The sequence below is a fragment of the Physcomitrium patens genome, chromosome 19 (genome assembly GCF_059467195.1).
Source record: "Physcomitrium patens ecotype Gransden chromosome 19, ASM5946719v1, whole genome shotgun sequence".
NCBI classification, from domain to species: Eukaryota; Viridiplantae; Streptophyta; class Bryopsida; order Funariales; family Funariaceae; genus Physcomitrium; species Physcomitrium patens.
In genome coordinates, this window is record NC_143428.1 from 2,002,615 (window position 1) to 2,027,942 (window position 25,328).

General features: G+C 35.8%; 1 protein-coding gene and 1 pseudogene across 2 annotated transcripts; both read left to right on the plus strand.

The window, feature by feature from the left end:
* Positions 1–941: 941 nt before the first annotated feature.
* Positions 942–7,470, plus strand: LOC112295683 (glucan endo-1,3-beta-glucosidase 8-like; annotated as a pseudogene). Its single transcript, XR_016498427.1, has 6 exons — positions 942–1,575; positions 2,161–2,539; positions 4,271–4,504; positions 4,957–5,283; positions 5,456–5,856; positions 5,959–7,470. The product of XR_016498427.1 is annotated as a glucan endo-1,3-beta-glucosidase 8-like (transcript).
* Positions 7,471–15,975: 8,505 nt separating this feature from the next.
* Positions 15,976–21,138, plus strand: LOC112296088 (uncharacterized). Its single transcript, XM_024548245.3, has 5 exons — positions 15,976–17,290; positions 17,460–18,101; positions 18,313–19,012; positions 19,200–19,813; positions 19,969–21,138. Exons 1-5 carry the CDS (start codon positions 17,132–17,134, stop codon positions 20,863–20,865), a joined length of 3,012 nt encoding a protein of 1,003 aa, XP_024404013.1. The 5' UTR covers positions 15,976–17,131; the 3' UTR covers positions 20,866–21,138.
* Positions 21,139–25,328: the final 4,190 nt, after the last annotated feature.

Genomic DNA, 25,328 nt, shown 5'->3' on the forward strand with positions numbered 1-25,328 from the left:
CATGAATTTTTGTTTCCTTTTACAAATGGTTCGAAAGAACTTGAAGCAGATGGAGACAACCATTACTGATTAATTGCAAAATATGATTTTCTCAACTGATGTTACATGCATGGATTTTTGTGATAATTCTACGTGTGTGGCCACTATTTTGGGCAGTCATCTCATGCAGATTTTAATAAAAAAATCTTGTAATTTAGTTTATTCATGATTCACAAATGCAAAGTTTGTCACGTGTAGTGATTCACACAACTGAGTCAATGATGTGGTTGAAATGATAAATTTTATTTATAACAGATGGTCATGTAGTAAGCTTAATGTGATGCTACAATAAAAAAGCAGGGAAGTGCAATTACATTTAGAGTAATATTTGATCAGTTAAAAATATTTTGAAATAAAATATGTTAATTATATTTAGTAGAGAATGTATGTGCTCTGCTTCATATCTAACACAATAAAATTGATGTCATATTGATTTGTTAGTCGTTTATGATGAGAGAAAAAGTTGTGACAGGTGAAATTTAGAAGCTAACACAATCCTCTGGCTATTTTATCTTTTTCTTTTTGAAAAATAATTTTACAGTATTAAAAATTATCACAAAAGGTGACACAAGTAATCTTTAAAAACAGGAAAATTAAAAATACTCATACAACTAGATCCGTGGCCGCTTTTGCTAATCCCTATATTTTCGAAATCATCTGATTACCAACCACATCAGCCAACAGCCTCTTTCCATTTTCAGTAGCGACCTTGTGATTCGTGGTTGTCTCATCAGTCTCATCAGTTTCATCCTCTTGTTGCCTGCATTCCCTCAGTCCCCACCTCCATGCGCTGTGTTTACTTACCTACTACGGGATCTGCCAGCTGCTGACGGATTTGTGGAATGTACTTGCGATGTACGGTGCGCTGAGTGCGCATTATTCATGGGTATCGCTTTCGTTAGAGGGCTAAGTTTGGTATCCGGTCGTGACATTAGCATTTGAACTGTGCCACTAGATGTCGCCGCTGTAATTTTAATGTTCATGGTGTTGCGCAGCTTGTTGAGGTTTAAGCTATTGTTTCTTGGTCTTGAGCTTGGATGAGCGCTTATATGGATGGGGTTGTTGTAGTCTCCGCCGCGACTTATAGAGGGAACTAGGATTCTTGATTCCGGGTTTCACATTTAAACTTGTGGATGGAGTGCGTGAGTTTCCTTGTTTTTTTGTGACTGATATATGATTGAGTTGATAAACATGGCAGGAGCACGAGGTGCCTGGTGTACGGTTGTAATAGTGCTACTTTTGATGGTAGCTTTTGAATTTGTGGGTGGCCCGGGCGTGAATTGGGGCACTCTTTCCATCAATCCCTTGCCTCCTAGGCATGTGGTAAACTTGCTGCAAGCGAATGGGGATCAAGAAGGTAAAGATCTTTGACGCTGACCCTGATGTAGTGAGGTCGATGGCGGGTACGGACATTGAAGTTATGGTGGCCGCCCCAAATGACATGCTCGCTACGCTTGCCAAAGACCCAGAAGCATCTGATGCTTGGGTGAGAGAAAACGTGACTTCCCTCAACTTCGAAGAAGGCGTTTATATCAGGTACTAGCTAGTTTCGATTCTCAAGATCCTACGCCCTGTTTTATGATCCTTTGCATGTAAGTGTAGCAACCATTGCAAACATCTAAGGTTGTTAAGATGTGTTTTGATCGTTGAATGCCTGTTGGCCACGTTGGTGAATTCTTGTCAGATTATTTAAACAGGAATTTAGGTCATAAATGAACGACACGTCAGGGGTCTCCGACGACGCTTGAGGTCTAGTTGTATCTTAGATAGTGGTATCTCATAAGCAGGTCCAGGCCCTGCAACTATGCGGTGATTTGGTCATGCCCGAGTGCTAGCAACAGTGTATCAACTTTTTGAAAGTGTTGATCATGATCTGCATGTGAATTAGCAAGAAACGGAGAGGACATTGTTGGAACTACCTCTGAGTGTGTGGACAACCGCGTCTGATTTCAAGAACATTTTCCCCGACCTATTCTATCGTTGGGCTCATGTTCATCAGTCCGCTGGAGTCTCTCGGATTCCGCTGACGGTATGTAACTGTAAATCAGAATGATGGCCCTGAATTTTCCTGCAATCATCGAAGTTCGATCTCTTGTTGACCTGCTCACTGTCCCTCTGCAGATGGGTTGCAGTCGGTAACGAGCCCTTCCTTACAGCCTATGAAGGAGTGTATCTGACAACAACCGTTCCAGCACTTAGAAATATTGTCAATGCAGTGGCGAATGCAGGTCTCGCAGACACTGTGAAGGCCACTATTCCATTCAATGCAGATATTCTTAATGGCGCCGCAAAGCCTTCAGAAACCCGGTTTAAGATCGAGTACATTGAATAAATTAGATCCATGCTGCAGATTTTTAACAGCACCGGTACGCCATTTAGCGTGAATTTGTACCCATTCCTCAGCAAGTACCAATCTCCTGATTTCCCTCTCGGCTATGCCTTCTTCGAAGGATCTACCGCCTCAGTAGTTGATGGCCCACACTATTGGGAGAAATATTCAGTATAGTACACTAGTTCCTAGTATAGAATACTATCTCCTTAATTGTGACCTTACACCAAGAGTTGTGACTCTTGGTGTCACACTTGGATATATTGTGTGAGAATTGATCATATTAATATATAAGATGTTTCCAACATGATATCAGAGCGATAGAAATTTTGATCAGCTTCAAACCATGATAAGCAATTGAATTGATTAAGAATAAATTAATAAATAATTTTAATTCAACTTCAAATTAAGAGTATTGAAGATGGCACAGAAAGTGGACATCAATCATATTCCAAAATTTAATGGTTCATATTTTAATATATGAAAACATAAATTGATACTAGTTTTCAAGGTTGAAAAGGTATGGTCTACAATAAGTGGTGAAGAATGCTTACCAGTGGAACCAACGGTAGCTAAAGTTGCTACCAAAATCCCAACTTAACCTACCATAGAAGTAGAAAGTATAAGTACATGGATAGACAAGGATACCTTGTCTTTAATCATAATCAACAATTGCCTAGAAAACAAGTACAATCTTGTATATTAGCAAATTCAGTGTAGCAAGAACTAGTAAAAATATTTGAATCACATGACATAGTGATTAAGATGTATTTAAAAGATAAATTATATACCTTAAAAATGACAGAAGGTGATAGTGTTATTAAACACATATGGAACAATTGTTAGCAACAAGATCAGTAGTTTTAGATGATGTAAATACTTACATTTGATTTTGGATGTTGATATTTATGAAGAAGTAAGTATTGATCTAATCTTGGATACCAAACTCTAAAGGATTGTTTAAGACCATAGAGGGATTTATTTAACTTACATATCTTATTAATATGTGTAGGAGGTAATCCTTTTGGAATAGTCATATAAATATCTTCTTCTATAAAACCATTTAAAAATGATGTATCATTATTAGCAACAAAATTTCCTTGATTCAGCAAGTTAAAGATATTTTACAACAAGAATTTGATATGTCAATTGAAGGCAACATCCATTACACTCTAGACAATGTCATTCTAAGAAATCAAGAAGAAGGATAGATAATTCTCCATCAAGCCAAATATTTAACAAATAAACTTCATGAATTTAATATATTGAATTCCAACTCATTAAGTACCTCAATTCAACCATAAATTTGTTTGAGTAATGAAGACCATATTATTTTTCAAGATTATCCATATTCTCAAGTTGTTGGATTTTGTTGAAAATCCAAAATATCACTTAAGAAGAAAATATGTGGACATACAATACCATTTTACTAGAAAAAAGATCCTTGCCAAAGAAATCAAACTGTAATATGTGCCAACCATACATATGACTGTAGATATATTTATAAAAACTCTTCCCAAAGAGAAACATTTCGAATGCATATCTCAACTCGGCATGTATCCAATTCCTCTAATTCTAGAAGAAGCTAATTGTTCTACCACCATTCAAGCCTTGTTGGCCTATTCAAATTAACAAGAAATTCTACAACCTTCATATTTTGATACATCATGGAGTGGGATACAATCTAGTAAGCAAACTTATTCCAAATCCATGACATTTTAAAATACAAATCCTATAAATCTAACTTGCTGCAGTCAAGCTTACTCCAACCAAGCTTGCTACAATCCAGCCTCCTACAGCCAAGCTTAGTACAGAAAAGGGTTATACTCTGTTGTTGGACTAGCTGCAAAGCCCACCACAAAGCTTGCTATAGAATAAATCGTCATAGCATCTTTGGTGGAGCCCACAATTGCACCTGCTGCGGAATTCACAACCGCACATGCTATGGAATCCACATCCGTGCTTGTTGTGGAACTTGTTGCCGCAGCACTTGCAACAGAGCTCGTAGCTATGCCTGTTGTAGAGCTCACAGTCGTGCTTGCTGTGGAGACTGCAAGCCAACTTGCCATCCAACCTATTATAGAATGCACAGTGATGTACGCATTTGGAACTTCTCCCAAGCCTATAGCAATACATGTATGGACGGTTGACCACAATGGCGCTACACCTCCACAATTCTATATCAAATGAAGAAAACAAATAAAATCAATATAGCAAACATGCCCAAATCAAGAAAAGACATCACATACCTTCTCAAACTTGAAGAAAGAGTAGAAGAACTACAAGAGAACTCCCCAACATTGCTACACCAAAAAAAACCTTAAATTTTTTACATATATTTGTTCTGAAATGGATGAACTTCCACAATGGATGAAGTTTATTTACAAATAAAAACTAGTATTCTAATGGGAGTATTGAAAGAAATATTCAATATAATACACTAGTTTCTAATATAGAATACTATCTACTTAATTGTGACCTTACACCAAGAGTGTGACTCTTGATGTCACACTTGTACACACAATATATTGTGTGAGAATTGATCATATTAATCTATAATATGTTTCCAAGACACACCTATACAATAACTCGCTCTTGATGCGAGTATTGATGCTCTAATTGCAGCTCCGACAGCTGAGGGGTACCCCAACATGCAAGTTGTTCTCGGTGAAATAGGATGGACTTCGGATGGAAATGTATTTGCTAACTTAGAATTGGCAGGCAGGTACAACCAGCGAATGATCAATCATTTGCAGAGTAAAGTAGGAACTCATTTGCGTCCGAACTCCTTCACAGAATTTTACTTGTTTGGGCTATTGGACGAAGATATCAAAAGTATTCTCCCTGGACCATTCGAGCGGCACTGGGTTTGTTCTATCATGACGGGGTTGCTAAATATCCACTCGATCTTGCAGGTGCGTTTCCTTGCATAGCTGAATCGATATTTTTGTGTCCAAGGTTTAGATGATGTTCTGAATTTTAGTTCTGAGAATATGTTTGGCTAAGGTCCAGTTGGTTTAGTTAACTACCTCTGGTTTTGTATGCCCCCAGTTAAGTGCTATAGACACTGATCAACACTGTCTGCAGACATCAGGTTTAAGACCTGTAAAGACTCATCTGCTGCGTTTGAGCTAGTTCTCCTCCTTTTGGCTCTTACAGCTAGCACAGCTTTTCCTCCACAAATGATCAAGAGTTTGGAATTTCCTCCCTACATGAGTGCCCAGTATTGTGTATTAAATGAAGAGGCTGACAGGACCAATCTTAGCCAGAATGTAGCCTTTGCATGCTCCCGAGCAGATAGCACGGCGTCGTATCCTGGGTCTTCATGTGCAAGCTTAACCCCTGAGCAAAATGCCTCCTCCTCTTTCAATCAATATTTCCAATTTCAAAACCAAGACTCGCATGCATGTGATTTCCAAGGCCTTGCCAGAATCACAACTGAAATCCCTTCTGTAGGAAACTGCCGTTTTATCATCGGGCTCGTGCAGGTGCCTCCACCTAGTGCTGCAACGAGTGGCACAAATTACAATGCTGTTGTAATCGTGACCGTCTTTTCGATCTTAATGAGTACTTTGTTTCGATTTGTGTAGGATAAGCACCGTAGTAGAGCCCATCAATGTATATTTGTAGGTTTTGGTGCTGGACTTCTCATTGCGGGAAGGGCAGGCTGTGTTCCTAAGTTGGAACAAAGAGAGGTGGGGAGGCAGACCGTACTCATTTTTTTTAGTCACAACTATCGCCAGCTTAGTTGTAGATGTAATATCAGTTGGATTTTTTGTTATTAGGTACAACAAGATGTTGAATCTCTCACGCATGCACACCAACGGATGATCTCTGACGAGTGAGCATTCCATATCCTCTCGATGAGATTTACAACGTGATTGACTGATGACTTCTCGTCTTTTGTGAGCAGGAGATGATTGTCAAAATGTTGTACAAGATTGGGAACAATCAATGAATGGATTATGTGCATCTGTTAGCACTCTGAGTACACCAGATGATCGTATTTCCAATTAAACCTAGCCTTGAGAGTCAGGCACACAAACTCATGTGGTAGTTTGTTTCGCTACGTGGTTGAACACAAGATCTACACTTGGCATGGACTGCCACCTGCTGTTGTAAATCCCTTCCTGCTGCAACATGTGTGTGAGGATAAGCATAGGTCGTCTCGTCTCGTCTCGTCAGCGTTCTTACGCAGTCATGCGTATTATTCTCGCTCTCGTCTGACTTAGAGACTCATAACAGTTGCTCTTCTAAGTCTGAAGGCACACTATTTCCTCCATAGTAAAGTTCAGCAGCTAGTGTCTTGGGATACACTAAGTTGTCAAAATTATGGCAGTCGTGCGTCCAATTATTTGACTGCTGCGCGCACGTAACGCCGGCAGGGAGGAACATTCCCCTGAGAAGTTGTGCTTTGGTTTGCAAGAACCTAGTGTCCATAGACCAATTCCAGCTGCAGCTTGTCATGCATTATGTATCATGTGAAAACGGTCCGCAAATGGGGTTGTGGTCTGCGTTCAAGATAGGTCATTTTAAGAATTCTGACAACTTAATGTACGGAACTAGTGCTGTAAATGTGAATATTGACTCACCTTGCTGTAAAATCCTTAATTTCGATCTGTGTCCAAGTAGGTTTAGGGGCACAGTAACTCATGTTGAAATATTGCAGCAATGAAGACATGATCACAATTTGATTTGCATCCTTCTGAGCTAGTTTTTCTAAGAAGATTGCTTTGGGTGCCTATTCAGCAGCTGGAGATGGATACAAAGTCTAATCATCGTTGAGCCACTTAGATTGACACGACACATCATATGTGTTACAAAAAATGGATCAACAGACATTCAGGTTGCAAATGAGAATGTGCGGGAAAGTAGCACTCTAAGGGTCTTTGTTATGAGTTGGATAAGTCACACCTTTTGGTGCAATCAATATGGCATACTCAACACTCCTCCTCTAGAAGTAGGGCTTAGTTTTTTTATTGAAACAAGACTTAACATATCTCTAAAAGGTAGAAACTTATCTCTAAAAAGATATTTTGTGAAGATGTCTAATGCCATCTTCTCCATGGAATAATACTCCAAACCAATTTGTCATTTTTCCACACATTGCCTAATAAAATGATGTTATGTATTCCAATGCTTTGTATGACTATGGTGTATTGGATTCTTGGCAATAGCAATGGCATTTTGGTTATCTTTATAAATGATGATTTTTTTTGGCTCAAGAACATTATAATCCCTATGTACTTTATAAAGCCATAAGGTTTCATTTGTTGTGCAGCCAAAGCTGCATACTCTACCTCTATTAATAAAATTTAAACTAAGGATTGCTTCTTATTTGATCAAGTGATAATTGCACTGTCCAATATAAATACATAACCTCATAATAAATGATGCATCTCCACACAACTTGCTCCATTTGCATCATTGTAGTCCACAAGTTGCAAATTTGCTTCCTTTCTTCTATATTATAATATCAAATCTTTTGTTTCTTGCAAGTAACAAAACATTTATTGGTTCCTTACCAATGTATTATATATGGGTGTATCATATATTGAGCAAAGTATTGACAAGAAAATGCAACATTATACCTTGTACCATTTGTAAGGTATATTAATAAACCTATAGCTTTTTGATAAAGCTTTAAATCTTCCCCATCAAAAGATTATCATTCTTATGCTTAGTAAAATAATCTCGTCTCATTGATGTGGCAATTGCCTTTATATCTTTCATCCCAAATTCTTCTAACTTTTGATAAATATACTTGATTTAATTTAAACTAATGGAAATATTATTTTTTTTGTCTTGTAAAAAATCAATACAAAAAAAAAACCATTTTTATTTAAATCTTTTATCTTATAGAATTCTTATAATTCATTCTTACATCTTTCAAGGATCTCAAAGTTCTTGCCACTAATAAGTACATCATCAATATAGATATTTAGTGCAAGGACTACTTTCTAAATGTATATTTTGTACAAATAAGGATCTGATTCTGAGTGCTCTCAACTAAGATTTAATAAAAAATTATCCAAATTCATATTCTATCTATATTTAGATTATTTCAAATTATTTAAATTTTTTAGCAATTGCAATGTCTTACCTTTGTATTCCAATGGAACTTCTAATCTTTATAGAATCTATAAAATATATATATAAATATATATATATATATATATATATATATATATATTAATTTACTGTTTAGATAAGCTAAAACAATGTCAAGTTATAACATATTTCAATTAAGAATAGTAACAATTGCAACAAATATACAAATTATTATAAGAAAAGCAATTAGTACAAAAGTCTCTTGGTAATCAAGACCTTTTATCTAAATAAAATCTTTTGCAATTACTTGTGCTTTAAAATAATTAATAAAGTCATTGCTAGTAAGCTTTTACTTAAAGATTCATTTTAAATCTACAACCTTCATACTATTAGATAAAAATAAAAATTTCCATGAACCATGATCTTTCAAAGAATCAAGTTCTCTCTTCATAGCATGACTCCATTCTTTGCAAATAAGTGAATTCATGGCTTGCTAAACAATTTCTAATTTTACATATTCATCAACATGAATCACATCTATTATTTCAATTTGTAAGTTATAATCTCTTCAAATAAAATTATTATCATTTTTCCAAAGCATGCAACACATCCTACTACTACTTATAATATTTCTCAAGTTGATTCCACCTACACAATAATATCTTGATGGTAGAGCTTGAGTGATACCCTCTACTTCTGGTTGATGGAATTCTACTACTTCTATTGATATAGAATTTTCTTCATCTTTAATGATTTTTCTACCCAATCTATGATGTACATGTAATCTTAAGACTTGAGTTTGGGATATTTTTAATTTACTTGGATGTTAAAAATCTAAAAAATCAAGATTATTTCTATGATCCATATCTTTTCCACTTTTTTCTTGAAAAGTTGATGGCTCACTATGCAACTCATCCTTATTATTAAGAAAAATCACATCTCAACTACATATCATATTTTTTTCCTTAGGTAGAAAAATCTCATATCTTTTTATCACTTCTAAATAGCCAATAAAAATACCCTTCTTTGCCTTTGTATCAAGCTTTTGATGTTTTTTCTTTGATATGTGATATCAAGCAAGATAACTAAAATAATGAGCATTTTGATGAAAAGATTTTTTTACTATAAAAAAATTTATGTAAAATCTTACCATCAAGTCTTGTAAATAGAAGGTGATTGCATGTTTAGGTTACAAACTTTTCATATTATTAATGATCCAACTTGGCATTGTCTAAAATTATTTGTATTCCTTCAAAAATAGTATACATTATATGCTTTACTATGTTAACAATTTCATTTGTGTATAGAAGCGTGATTATATATCAAATGTCTTCAATCTTGAAATGAGAACCAATCTTACCATTCAAGAATTTAGTACCTCAATCTATGAGAAAAGTTTTTATCTTTCTTTGATTTCTTTTTTGTCTCTTTTTTTTTTTTCAAATCTTGTAAGTAACATGTACTTGATTCATAATTTGAAGAAATACAAGGCTACAATAATTAGAATATTCATCATTCTACACAAGTAACCATTGAAATAACTAATGTCAAATACTATTACATCTAAAATATCATTGGCATGCTTAAACCTTGTATAAAAAAAGGTGCCTATGGACCTTACCAATAATTCATAATTCATTTATAGGTATTTTGTCCTTCTCATCTTTGATCTTTAATCTTTTAAGACTATTCATCCACTTTGCTTCTTGTATTATATGCATTAAAGCATGTACTAATATTTGATGTCTTTCAATAAGTATACAATCCAAAATAGATAATCTAAAAATTCTAACAGCTTCTTCAATTTTATGAGGCATAAGATAAGCTTTATTGGATAGCATGCCTTATACAAGTAAGCTACTTGAAAATAGAATCTAATCGATTCTATTGGAGTCTAAATTGAATTTGTAACTTTTCTTGCATAAGATAGCAGTTGATAAAAGAGTATCATGTGCTCAAGGAACCAGGTGGATATCTTTCACAATTACAAAAATGTATTTTTCTTCAAGCTCTAAAATTGTGAAATTCATCTCATTTGAGTCTTGTGATTTGTCAATGCCACCATCATAGCTTACTCTTGTCTCTTTATATATATATATATATATATATATTATTAATACAAATATAATTCCATAATTGAAATAACAATATAATTGTTATTTTTGAATTAAATGATGCATCTCAAACTAAAAGAATAATAATTCTAGCATTTACTACACTATTGCTATTTATTCTATGATACTCTAGATCACCTTGCCAATATCTCTTCTATCTACAAGTCCTACAAGTGCTTTTAATCTTATCAATCTTATGCTTCTATTTTTGTTGTAGGTGGTGGTTCTTCAAAACTTACTTTCTTCTTGTATGCATTGCCAAAAAGAAAGAAAAAAAAAAAAAAAAAAAAAAAAAAAAAAAACTAAGCTTCTCTTTTTTTTGCAAGGAAAATAGGCCCTACTACTTTTTTTGTGATTTCTTCTCTTTTCTTCAATACAATTGATTGAAGAAATAAATCCTAAGATTTTGGTAATGTTGTAAGTATAAAAAATGCTATGCTTTGTTTTTTCATTTTTCCATTAGCTTCAATATATTGATCTTTAACATCAAAAATATCTCCAAGAAAAATCTCCATAAATTTTCCATCCACATATTGAAGATTATGCAATTTCTTCATTAAAAATATCTCAGTAATAACTCATAAGGGCTTGTGGATCTTAGCCAATATGTTCCACATTTCATTTGCAATATTGCATTTGCATGTATGAGTTGATTGTAAAGGCTTGACATTGAGTGCAATCAATGCTTGTACTTTTGCTTCACTTGATTTCCATTTTAATTTTTTTTAATCAGTACCCCTAGGACATTCTAATGTCTTATCTACATGTATGTAGAGCTTATGGATGAGCATCAAGTGCTTCATAAAATATGTCCATGTGCCATAATTTTTCTCATCTAATTGATCAATGCAATGATACATTGAAGATGATACGATTGCCAAATACAATCAATGCAATAGCAACAAATGTTCTACAAAATGCAATATTAAGGAATAATAGTACCAAGTTGTATTGAAGCAAGATCAACTCCTCTTCAATATTAGCAGTAGATATATTTTAATTATAATAAAAACAACAGCAATAATAAGTGGTTCCAGTGGCAACGAGGCTCTGGCAGCAGCTCATGGATAAGATCTTATCAAAAAAAAAATATCCAATCAATCTCATCTATCCAACTTCTTTCATCCGCAGCTCTTGTTCATCCAAGGCTCTGATACCATGTTACAAAAAATGGATCAACAGACATTCAGGTTGCAAATTCAGGTTGCAAATGAGAATGTGCTAGGACAAGGGAACTCAGCTCTTTGTGGGTCTTTGTTATGTGCTGGATAAGTCATATCATTTTTCGATACAATCAATATGACATATTCAACAACATGTCTCTAAGTTCTACTAGCTGTATTTATATAGTTTCACTTGGTTTGCGTGGTATGGCATATGTTATCTAAGCAAGTGCAGCCACTTCTTTGTCAAATGTCTTATATTAGCCCAACATATGCAGAGACAATTCAAGGCTGCCGGAACGCCCGCCACCAAATAGTTGTAAGGATTCAATTCATTTTAGGACTCGTTTGCAGAGGGTTGAAACGATAACTTGTGAGCACATATGTTTCACACACCGACCATTTCTCTGGTTATTCATGAAATGTGGATGAGGCCGATTGTTACGCAGAATAGGCTTCCTTTCAACCCACATCCTCTAATGTTTAAGCAGGACGCTAGAAAACGAGGAATAAATAGGTGGTTAGAATGTTAGGTTATTAAAAAATTCTGTCTGTTTCTGATTATGGAAAATCTGGCGAGTGCTGGAGGTCGCGGAAGCGACGAACATGACCAGATGATCAGGGAGAGGTCGGAGCTCGCAAAGAAAGGCGAGCATGAAGACATAGCAGCTGATAGGAAAGATTTGGCAACAGATGTGTGGAGATTTATTAGAAATGCGAGTCTGTATGGTGGCTTTGTTCAACCAGGTAGAATTGAAAATGAGATAGACGCACAGAGAGCCTCACGTGCAGGCGTGGGGAAATGGCTCCGGCATCGCTGATGACACGTTTACGTTGGTGATGGTGTACCCTGATGCACTAATTGCTAACGCTTCCTGGACTGTTTTCAACATTCCAGGCTCAGCGCAAAGTCTTCAGCATTTATGAAAGGCAAGAAGCATTCATGGTCCATTACATTCTCGTGCATTTCCAGTGCCAAAAATATCACCATTTTCTTAGACACCCTTGCAAGGTCCAAACCAACAAAAAGCTGAATTCTGAGAAGAATGAAAGCATTATTTTGAGAGTGGCATGATATGGATATATTCATCCAGTGAGGGAACTGCACAAGTCAGGGAGGAAGGGAAGGAGGGGGGCCAGCAGGAGTTTACCCCTGTGTCTTCAACTTGGTCAATTAGGTGAGTTTCCCTGTACAAATCCCATAGAATTTTCGTGTTTGTTGAATAAGTCAGTGATGCTCCACGAGCGTTTACTGACTTGAATGGTTCTCTAACAATTCTCCACGAGAAAAACGGTAAAGAGGAACACGCAACTGTCTTGATGGCCGAGCACGATGGCTAAGGGGCTGTAAACCGAAGGCTCCTCAAAACCTCTCAAGAAAGTAAGAATGTTCTGTAATACTAAGAACGGGAACAAGTTAAACTCTTCTTGAAATGGGGTAGTCTGCAAAATTAGAATGTCATTAGCCATTATTATTGAACCGATTTCACTGTCCCATAAAAACCCTCGTGAAGAATACAGTTGTGATTGGCGTGACGGCAGGCGCTTGATTGGATAGTCGTTCAGCGAATGCTTTCAAAGGACTCAAGGCAAAAATTGTCTGTGTAAAGTAAATTAGCCATCCTTCACAGGGTACACCAACTTGTCATACAAGCTGAACTCAGCCAGTGCTCAAGGCGGACAACCAGTAGATAGCGATGTAGAAACACTTCTTCTGTCCTTGCTTATGGCTGTAAGCAGATGCTTTGTGGTGCAGACTGTTGGTTTGGACAGTATCTCCGTATTTTAAGTAACCAGGAGTTGCAACGTCTATTCATAGATTCTCTTCTCCGAACAACATTTTGATAAGCTTCCGGGCGTGACATTATTGGCGCCGGATCCCCTCACGTGTCGATTTATTCAAAGCTCACATTTCTCTCATGTTGCTGTCACTTGCTTCCTTGATTCTCGTCTCAATAAAAACCTGTGAGAAACCACCGCAATGGAGACAAAAGAAAAGACGAATTAAAAAAAAACTCCCTGTTAATAATAATGGTAACAATGGAAATGCTGAAAGGACCAGCTGCAGAGAATGTCAATCACCTGTTACACCGAACAAGGCAACAACGCTGTCACTAAAACTAGAAAATGCCAAAAATAATCAACAATTCGTGACTGAATTTCCAGATACTTTCTGCTCTCATTTTCTTCAATACATTTACATCCAAGTTTGTATGCTCCACGAAGTGGTCTGCTTCGACACGAAAGCGTTAGTCTTAGTTAGTAGATTCTTCACTTAGGACACTTACTCCACCTAATTAGTATTAGGAGCGAGGTTGTCAATCCTTGCATCACAATCCACTCCCTCAATGCCTCGGATATAACCCATTTTTGTGTAAAAAGTAAAAGAAGTTTGAAGGCACTAAACAGAAAGAAAGAAAATGAAGCAAAATAATTCCAAAAATAAAAAGAAGCTCGGTTGTAAAACTGGAAACATATCACACCACACGCATCTGGAAAACTATAAAATAATCACTGTATCCTCAGTATCCACTGTATCCTTCACCCTCCCTCAACAGAAATCATAGCCTCAGCCATCCACACCAACCCACTGTAAAGCTACTCCCAAAAGTTCACTGGAATGTGTAGAATATCCACTATAAATTCTAATAAGAGCATGGGGAGACATGTCGGGTCACGAAGCAACATGTGCACAGTGAACAGTAAGAAAGACCATCGAGACCTCTCGTTTTCTTGCCATCTTTCTATCCCCACCCTCAGTGGCACTTTTTACCAGCCAACTCCCTTAAAATTCTCACACATTCTCTCCGTGGCTGTCCCTACACCCAACAATTGCAGCACACGAGAAGCTCCCCTGCACAGATTACCACATGTCGAAATGCAATATCCTACAACGCTCTCAACACAAGCCCTAACGAGTGCCCCACATGGTAGGCGGCGTTTTACTGCCTTCATATCTCCACCATATTCTATGCATATTCTTCAATTTTTTCCATAGATAGTGTGATCCATGTCAGAGTTTTTAGAGTAAATAGAGAGTTGTAGGTTCGAAAATGCTAGAGAAACTTTTCTGCAGCGCTGGTTACAGTCTTGGATGGGATCCTAAGAGTCCATTTTGCAAAATAAATGGATCAAATTCGAGTCAACTGTTCGTGCTTGAATAAGATTCTTGTGTACCATATTTTGAGCTGCATATGGAATATGTTTATAAATAAAACAAGATTGCAATGGTACGTTAGACATATTGTATTGTTAGATGCATTGTATTTTATATATTAAGAAAAACAATACATATGGATTAGAAATGAAGATGATCAATATTAATATTGTCAATATAAAAAAATATATATTTAAAAAGTCAATATTCGAAAAGTCAATACATGCATTGATTTAAGAATAATAGATTTGTTTTTTTATAATACCAAAAAAACTCTCTTTGTATATATAATTTCATCATTTTAAAGATGTAACAATTAATCTCTAATATGAAAAGTAATAAGTTATTCAAATATTTATTTGAAAATTGTTTTGTGAAAATACTAATGTAATAATAATATATTTTTTAATGTATTTTTTATAAACTATAAATAAATTAGATGTTTGATTTGGTTTATTAATAAAAAAAATTAATAATTAGTGTAAAACAATGAGAAGTAATAGGTGGAAATTTCTTAGAGAAATAGGAACCTATGACACAATACCACTATGAAATCCAATGGAGGATACAATTTATTTAAGGTTTAAGAAACAAGATAGCACATAACCAATGGAGAATATTAATAGAGACACACAAGGTTCCCTCCAATCTTGTCTTGGCATCAAAATTAGTAATCTAATGAGGGAAGAAAAGAAAAGAAAAGAAAAGAAAAGAAAAAAAAAAAAAAAAAAAAAAAAAAAAACTTCAATGAATCCTCATCTATTTCCACCAAAGATATATTAATCAACACTCATTCAATAGCTGTCGTCTTATTGGCCCTGATTAGTTTTCTGTGGAAGCAAACTAGATCACATCTTCCTCATCCAATGTCCACAAATGGGTTATGTTTTATACAGTCCAACACCCAACTCATTCACACACACACACACACACAAAATTAAATAGACAGACATAAATAGTAAAGTACGTACAAAGGTATTCGTGACATCGTATGCGGTACAAAATACGGAGCGGCGCATGGTTTCCCCATGAATCGGTGTTCGTCGCAGATCAAGGACGCTGGATCGCCACCACCACCGATGAAATCTAGCAGCAAGAGCAGCGTTGCACTGGAATCGAGGGGCATGAATAGAACAATCTCAACTCACGGATCCATCACTCTACCCGCGTGAGCCTGCCTCCGAGTGTGCGCAGAACTGGTCTCGCCTTCAACAAGTTGCACGAATTCCGAGCAGCTGAGTGGACATTTCCCCCTCGTCAAGGCTCTAATTCCTGTTACCTGTCGTTGGTTGAAGAAGAAGAAGCAGATTCTGTGGAACGGGGCTGCGGGTATTCTCGTTGATCGAGTGGTTTTGGGGCTGAGTATTTCTTCACGTGCCCAGCTTGCGGAAGTATTTCGCAGTATCTGTGCACTTGGGTGTTCTGTGCTGCTGCGCCTGAGGGGATAAAGTTCAGGAGTGATCGGACGATTTGTTGTCTTTCGTCTTTGCTGTTTTGTCGTAATTGAGATCGGGTTGACATTATCCTCGATCCAGTAGTTCTCGCAGGATACCGTATTATCGACGAAGCAATCCAGTCTGAGTCATTTCTCTGCATTTTGCTTCCAGTCCTCGTAGCTTAGAGCATTTTCCAGATTTCAGTGGATGCCAGAATTAGTGTATAATAGTTTGCTGGAACTTGGAGTGTGAAAACACGGAAGTTTCCTACTAGATTTTCGCTACTGTTGCAATACCCGTGGCTGATATCTCCTCCCTCTGCCTCCCTGGACATTGTGTGATTCTACACATCTCTCTGTGGAATTGGCGACTCTGACTGAAGAGGGGATTTTAATATTTGTTAAGGTTGGTGAAATCTGGAAATGAATTTCGTAGAGAAACGCTCATTTTAGAGTTTCCTCTCAGAACTGAGAGGTCTGGAGTTGGACCTTACAGCAGCCAGCACTTCGACCAGGTTTAGGGTGTAGCAGGCTGAGGTCAAATCTTGTAAGAGTGGTGACCAAGTGTTTGAGATAATCACTTTATTCTCCAGAGCCTTTTTCTCCGTAGCCATAAAGATCTTGGGGTTTTCAAAGACGTTGGAGCGGTTACACAGAAGCAGAAAGGGAACTTTGGAAACCCGAAATTCTCTAAGCGTGGATCGTAAAAATTGTAGATGTTTGGAGTTTGGCCTTGAAAGAGTCCCTTATATTGCTTAAGTGCTGCATTTAGTGAATATCACTGAGAAACTCGTTGGAACCCACATTTAAGAAGACATATTTACCAGAAGAGAGGTGAAGAAGATGAAGGAAGACGATAGATACCGACACTTGAGCCCGCTGGTGAAGCAGGACTTAAACTTGCTCGACGCGAATGCTGACACCCGCCGTCTTGCGGTGAAGTCGTTGAAGCTGATGGTTAAGCAGCTGGACGCTCACACCTTGCCCCGGTTCATTTTTCAGGTAATTTATTTAATTCTCAGGTCCACACTCGAACAGTTTGTGAATTTCTTGACTTTGTCACCTAATCATGACGGAGTCGAACTCGACGATAATGCGGAGTCGTGTCACGTCCATGGGAAGTAGGATAGTATACCCTACACCATCCTGATAATCTTTATCGTTTGCTCAGATTTCTGAGTCTCATGAACCAGCAGCAACGCGATCTTATGTCATTTATGTGTTTGAGGAAATTGGAAGAGTGCATGGCAAGCTTATTGTAACCCACATCCCAAGAATAATGGGGTTTATAGTGCGATCTTCATCTGCAATCGGAAGCTGTCATGTGTTACAAGAGGCTTGTGCGAAAGTCACGGCATCTCTTGCCCTATGCGGTATCGATTCAAACACATCTCAGGAAGATGCAGAGGAAATTATGCGAGAAATTTGTACACCGCTCATTGACGCTCTTGCAGGGAAGCTAGACGCCGTCGCTGCTTGTGCCGCTTCTTGCATTCACGCTCTTGTTGAAACTGATAAATGGAAGTATGTCCGTGAAGAGATGGTCCACAAAGTGTGTCATCGAACGTTTGTGGCGTTGGGTGAGAAACCCACCCGAACAGCAGCCCACTTGCATCTCATCTGCTCACTGGCATCAGCGAACCCCGACATCATCAGCAGCCATGGTGGGAGTCTATTGAGGGCCGCTGAGGAAATTTTGAAGGTTACAACCAATCCCTGGCAGCTTCGCAAGGCTGCAGCTCAACTACTGCTGTCGGTGCTCACTATTCTTGAAAAGGACAAATTACAAAGAGAGCTCAACTCTGCTATAAATGTACGTGAATCTTTCGAAAGTGTTCGTCCTGTGTAGTTGTACTTTCCCTCTCAACGTCTAAAATATGAAACGCAAGAATATCTTTTTTCGTTTCAGTGGATGCAGAACTCCGCGCTGGGCCGTGCTCTTCGGCTGTGCAACTGCATACATAGTTCATATGTTGGTTTGCTGGCACCCATATTTAACGGACATTCACTGAATGCTTTTGCAGGTGTTAGATAGCTGTCGTCTAGATAAGATGCAACAAGTAAGAACAGCCGTCAGCGATGCGTTGCACGCAGCCAGAATGTTAGCCTCTGGAAACAATGTCTATCATCCTGCACTTGACATGGCAGCAAGTCCCATTCACAAATCCAAAGAGCGCGGTGATTGGAGTTCTAGGTCTGTTTGTAGACTCTACGAGCAGGGTTCTGGTCCCAAGGCCCCCACTCACCCTGGCGAGGTGGTGTCTCCGTCACCCGTTTCCAGGCCGGTTGATAATCCACAAATCCTGACAGATCTAAATACGGTGGGTCTTTTCAGTCCTGAAATCGCTACTGCTAGTCCGGGAACTGATAGTTTAACATCTCAAGAATCACTTCATGTACCCTATTCTCCTACTTCTAGTTCCTTAGAATCTTTCGAAGTTCCTTCCCCTGCTCAGAGCGTAGGTTCGCCAAAGGAACCTGGATCACCTCACAACTCACCTCAAGACATGGCCAATGTCCATTCTCCTACTTCTACATCCTTGGAATCTGTCGAAGTTTCTTCCCCTGCTCACAGCGAAGATGCGCCAAAGGGACCTGGATCACCTCACTACCCACCTCAAGACATGGCTAATGTCTATTCTCCCCAATCTGCTACCCCCCCTGGCACATCTCCTTCGAGTTCCATCATTGCCGTGGAAGAGTGCGAGTCACCGTCACGAAGATGTGAGATTTTTCCCTGTCCTACACTATAAATGTTAGATATCATACTCACACCTTATTCTGTCTTTTTTATGCAAGTTAATTGCAGGTAGAAGGTTTGCGCTGATACTCTTAACTCGTCACGCTTGGTACATTTTGCGGAAATGTTCTTCAACTGTTTCATTTCTGACACGTTCTCTTTCATGTGCAGTGAGTGCTGAGTTCAATGTTCAATCTCAAAACAGTGAAGTAAGTTGCACAAGTTTGGAAGGTGATGACACTGGCAATGACGACCATTCTTTCCAAGCGGAGGTTCCTTTGACCTCAGACCCAAGTATTTCTCTTCCCACCTCTCAACAGAACATGTTGAGTGTCGAGGTCCAAAAGATAATAGAAACGCAAGATTTGAAAGACGTCGACATCATCACGTCCAAGCTTCCCGAGCACTTACGTGAGACATCGAATGAAAAATATGATCCTCACACTTTCATTCGATGTCTCCTGAATGCCATCGATGGTAGCACGCCAATGATGAGGATTTCCAGCATGAATGTGCACCTAGTAATGCCAAGCAATGCAGATGAAAGAAGTAAGAACGAGGATGGTAATGAGACTCTGAGTGAGAGTGCCGAAGTTGACAAACGGGAGATTCTAAACTCGAACCCGCCAATCTGTGTTGAGAATTATACAGTGTCTGAAGTAGAGCATGATGCTGGAAACTCGAACGGGGGGGGATGTGCCTCACATGAACAACTGAAGTTGCTGGAACACCGTGACAATGCTTTGGATCATGCGGGTGTTGACACTGTTGACGCGGAAAGCGAGGTGAGGGAACAAAGTCCTTGATGCTTAGCTTTGATGTTGAACAAATATTTTCGGCAAGTTCCTTCTTCACCCTCGACCAGTGTTTGTAAAGCACACACGATCGAGGTTGGAGTTTTGTTCGAGATGTTTTGACGTCTTGTTACTTCTATTTGCAGGAGACAGAGTCACTCAACGAGGCGAAAGATTTGCTTCCGTTTGTCACACCGACGGAGTTGGTACACTCCCCATCGAGCTCATCTATTCCCGATCCGAGAGAAAGTGTAACCGAACAGGACGAACCATTACTGTCCACCGAATTGCCGACTAATGATGTGGATGCGCACAAATTGGTAGGCGAGACTTCAAGTGAGGCAAGTTGGAGCGTTCGTGACAATCCGATTGTATCCGAGAGGTCTTTCCGAATCGAAAACTCAGGTGAGGAGACGGAAGCCCACCGCAAGAGAGCACAGGACTCTTTCCCCAAAGTTCACAAGGTTGGTTCTCCCGATAGTTGGAGTCCTCGCGAGATTCACATGATCCTACCTGCCTCCGAGGCTCATCTCTCTGTCGGCGATGATACATCACTGGATACCAGTAACCCCGTCGACAACTCTGATCGCGCGTGCTGCCCGATGACCGACGATGCAGATCATCAAAGTAGTCCTTCGAGTGTTTTGGCGGAGCAAAGCCCCACATCGTCTAAACCGCGCACCTCAATTCAAGCAATCAAGGACATGCATGGTGGTCCAAACGGACTATCTAGCTTGCTTCACGAAGACGGGAAGTCTCAAGTTTGTGAACACAAAGCTACTGGACAGTGCGATGATGCCGTTGTCCGCATAAAGTCCGACTGCACAACTCCATCCTCGAAGAAATACTCCCGAAGACATGCGAAAGAAGTCAAGGGACTTCGGATCCGGCTCCGAGTGATAGCCCATGGTTGGAAAAAATTACGCTCGTGTACAGAGACAGCTTTGAGAGGAACACTGTGTGTAGCCATCGCTCTTCCGCTGGCTGTGATCGTGGCCAAGTCATTCAATGGGTCACGAGACGGCCGCCTTGTGCCCACATAACAAGCCACCCAGATGAACCTTGAAGAGGCAGGAAGCTGCTTTTAGTAGCATAAACGGCGTATCATCCAACAATGAGTATTATAGTGTAGGATGCTTCAGAAGCACAATTTTTGTACATATTTTTGAAGCCCATGGAGAGTAGGATCACGATCTTTGCAGAGTCTTCTAGAGTATACAACGTCGATAAGATCAACTTGTCGTTGGCTGTGTTGCCATCGCATAAAATTGCGGAAACTGCATCAATTTCGACTCAAAGAAGTTTCGTTCCTCAAATTTTCTTTCCATATTTTGCTTCTAACAGGGCATGTTTCTGTCTGATTTAGTGTACTTAAAACCTGGGTTAATGTCCAAAAAGTATCTTGAGACAGTAATTTGCATTGAAACCTGTTTCCTTCTCGTCTTTCCAACAAGATCATAAAGCTTGATTTAGAAATTTGGAGTCTTAGGAAGCAAATCCTGTTTTTCAATTTGGTCGAGTTGTTAGAAGTTGAGCTTTCATTAGTGGCTGTAATGACTTTCACTTGTTTTGCTGGAATCTCAATTGGGCATGTGGAAATTGTATGTGACATAACATCAAAAAAACATGCTAAATGGTGTTTTCAAGCATACACGGAATCTAGATTTCCTGCACATTCTAGCAATCTCAGTGCTAAAAAAGTGGTGCTGCTTCTAATTTTGCCTCCGAAACATGGATTTTTGGAGAAACATCAGTTCTTTTAACATGTATTTCTAACAACATACACTGAAAACAGCCAATCTAAAATTAAAGTTAAAATTAATGTTAACTAAAATGACTGATTTGTCTATTGACCAAAGAGGTATAATCATCACAAAATTATTTTAAAAAATTATATAATACACGAGAGTTTTAGTTCATCGATTAATAGAAAATCACAAGATGAAAGGAATAGAGAAAAAAAATATTAAAAATAAAAAAGAAAAATAAATAATGAATTAAAAGTAGTTTTGGAATTTTGAACTTTGTCATTTCAAGGGTCAATAAAACGTTAAAAGTTAAAATTAGCTGTTCATAAATATATTAAAAAAAATGTCTACCAATAATATAATTTTAATACACATTACTGTTGTGTGTAGTAAAAATTATATATATATATATATAGCAAGAGAGAGTTTTAATAATATTATATTGTGAATTAATAAAATAGCATAATTTCATATTCTTAAATTTTTTTATGGTTGATCTATTTTATTTCTAAATTTGGTACATATAAGGAGACAGGGATTTCTTTATATGTATATAAATAAATAAATAAATAGATAAAATTTTCTACTTCTTCTATTCTACATGATTAAATGCAATGCTTCTATGTTGATATTCTTTTGTGAAATTTGTCTACAGTTTATATATATATATATATATATATATATATTTCTTCGCATGGTGATTAATATATTAATCTTTTTAATTTTTTAGCTGAATTTATATGTATAAATATTGTAAATTGACCTAAAGTCTTAAAAACACATATGCAAAAATATTTAGAGAAGATGATTAATGGATATGAAATAAAAATCTAGATTATACCAGAAAAAATATAAAAGTAAAATACATATGTAAAAAAAATTAAATTAAAATACAAATAATGAGTATGTACAGAAGATTATAGTCCAAGATAGATATTAACAAGTCCAAAAATTGCATTCATTTTGCATCTAAAAATTTTAGCTAATTAGAGAATTATATAGAAATTTTCTAAACAAAATGAAGCTTTTAAAAGAAGGAACCAATTTGTAAGATACTTCTATAATTTTTATTTAAATTTGGAAAAAATCTATATGAAGTTTTTATAGCCAGATAGTACATCTAAAATACTTGTAAATCTAACTTTGACCTAAATTTATTTTTGATGCATTTCACAGAAAAGTTATTATTAATGCATATTACAACTATCTGCTTCTAATTATTTCTATTTGTTTAACTAATATAGATAATGTAAACGTATGTTACGATTTCAAAATAAAATTTACGAGATATAATCAGGTTCCAAATTCAATATTAAATTAAAATAATCTGAAATTTATGAAATGGTATTTGCTAAAGCTATTTGAATATTATTATTTAAAAATTGTTGATGAGTGCTTTAAATTATTAATAATGTCTTTTTCTTAGTATAAATAATAAAATAAAGAATTATTTATGAGTTTTTTAAGGTTTTTATAACTACTAAAAGTTTAAATATTTAAGATGCTATCAAAAATATTATCCATCTCTAAGAATACCATTAATTATCAAAAATCTCTTATAAAATCTCAATAAATAATGCATTTTATCACACCATTTATTTAGAGAAGAGTATGTTTTCTTCAAGAGTCTTCACCTCAACTTCAATAATTTTTTGCAAAAATGCATAGGTGTGCATAAAATTTTATTTTTTCAATAATATTACTTTAAATATATCTTGAATTTAATTTATTTCAAAAAAAATACAATTAGTTTATTGAAATAAAGATTATATTTTTATAAGTAAAAGAAATTTTAATGAATAGAATAAAAATTTCATTAAAACCTATTACATATCAAATAATTATATGATCATTAATGATTCTTTTTAGTCATTTATTTATTTATTTATTTTATGAATAATGACTTTTGAATGTAAAAATAATTTATCTATAACTTCTACATGTGATATTTTAATTTTTATATTAAACATACTGTGTGATGCTTAATGTACATTTTATTTTCTAAAATTAAATGTTTTAGAATTTAATTAGTGCTGAAATTTTAAAAAATGAGAAAATACTCATTGTTTGAAGGTCAAACTAGTCAAACTCTAATTTACTTACATCAAGTTTTAATATTGTGAAATAATTTTTCTAGGGAATATAACATTTTTATATTTAACATCATTCCTAAATCTCAAAATTGCAAAACAGAAGTCAGTACACATTGTTTTTTATATAACTGTTGCAAGAATTAAAGATTTTTGGTCATTACATACATTATAGCATGTTTTCTAAAAACAAATTAAAGTTCAAATAGAAATTCATTCAATCTTTTTAAGATTATGATTTATTGTTTGAATAATAATACAAAAGAATTCTTCTAAATTTTTATCTAATATACAACTTTCTTACGGATTTAAATTTAAATTTTAGTAATTTAGCAAGTTTTTGGTTTAAATTTAACAAAAAAAAGTATAATTTGATAAATCTTTCTAGTTTGAAATTAGTATCATCAATATAAATTCAAATACCTCTCAAATAAATAGATATATACAAACTTATTTTTATTATGATTTTTAATCAAATCTATTGCTTGATATAATATAATTATGTTATCTTTGTGTCCACATAATTAATTATTCTTTAAGTTAGTTGTGGTAGTAGGAAAAATTAGGATTTAAGTGAAAATTTGTTTTTAGAGACATAGAATTTATTTAGAATATTTTAAAAAATACAGAAAAAAAATAATGTATTATTTTAATCTGACATCAAATATATACCCAATGATTTTTCCATAAGAACTTTTTAGTTTTTTCTTTAAAAAAATCATTATATATTAATATTAACCAATAATCTATACTTTTATGTTTAGAAGATTGTTATTTGAGGTTCTTTTTTTCTTTTTTTTGAATTTCTTAGTATTTTTTTGTTATATGTAAATTAAAAATATACATAGTGCAAACACAAGTATCACAAGGAATTATCTAGATGATCTTGTTAATCGTAAAGAGGCCATGTTTTAGTTTAAAGTACCATATATCATTAGTGAAAATTATACTAAATCTTTGTTTTTATATTTTTCATTCAAACCAATGGTATATTTAAAAGAAATGTCTATTTACATACTAAAAAAATTGTGTCAATAGGTTATTAACATTAACAGAATTTGAACTTCCTGATTTATATTATTAATCTAATATATTATGTTATATAATAAAAAGAAAGAGTGAAGATAGCAAAGTTTTTTTTAATAAGAACCATTCATTTTTATTTTATTGAATGGAATAATATATAATTTTAATTGTATGAAGTATGAATAAAGAATAATAGTTATTTATACTAATAATAGAATCAACTAAAGAATTTTTTTTAAAAAATACTAGATCATAGTAGAGACTTTCATGTGTTATCTTTGGTATGTGTAATAGAATTGAGACAACCAATTGATCTTTAGAAAAACTTATGTTTACCAAGCTAAGAAGCACAACTTTTCAATGTGGGCTCCTAAGTCATTTAAATATGACATGAATGTGATACAATACCTCTTTTGTCTATTGACAACAAAATGCAATTGAGTCAATTGATTAGTATTTTAAAGGGTAGTTGGAAAGTCAAAACAATCACATGCTTCTTGACTAGTCATCTCTTTAGAATACACATAGAACCAAATCAAACAAAACTTGTATGAACAATAAAACCAAATTATTCAAATCAACAAGAAAACTATCCAAAATCAAAAAAACACAACCAAAAATTTGTGAATAAATAAACTTGGA

Bases quoted from the DNA above. Each gene is read 5' to 3' on its own strand.
- LOC112296088 (XM_024548245.3), top strand. From the start codon at position 17,132: ATGAAGGAAGACGATAGATACCGACACTTGAGCCCGCTGGTGAAGCAG. The intron at 18,102-18,312 runs GTACGTGAATCT...ATGCTTTTGCAG, and splicing joins AGCTCAACTCTGCTATAAAT to GTGTTAGATAGCTGTCGTCT. The intron at 19,013-19,199 runs GTGAGATTTTTC...TTTCATGTGCAG, and splicing joins CGAGTCACCGTCACGAAGAT to TGAGTGCTGAGTTCAATGTT.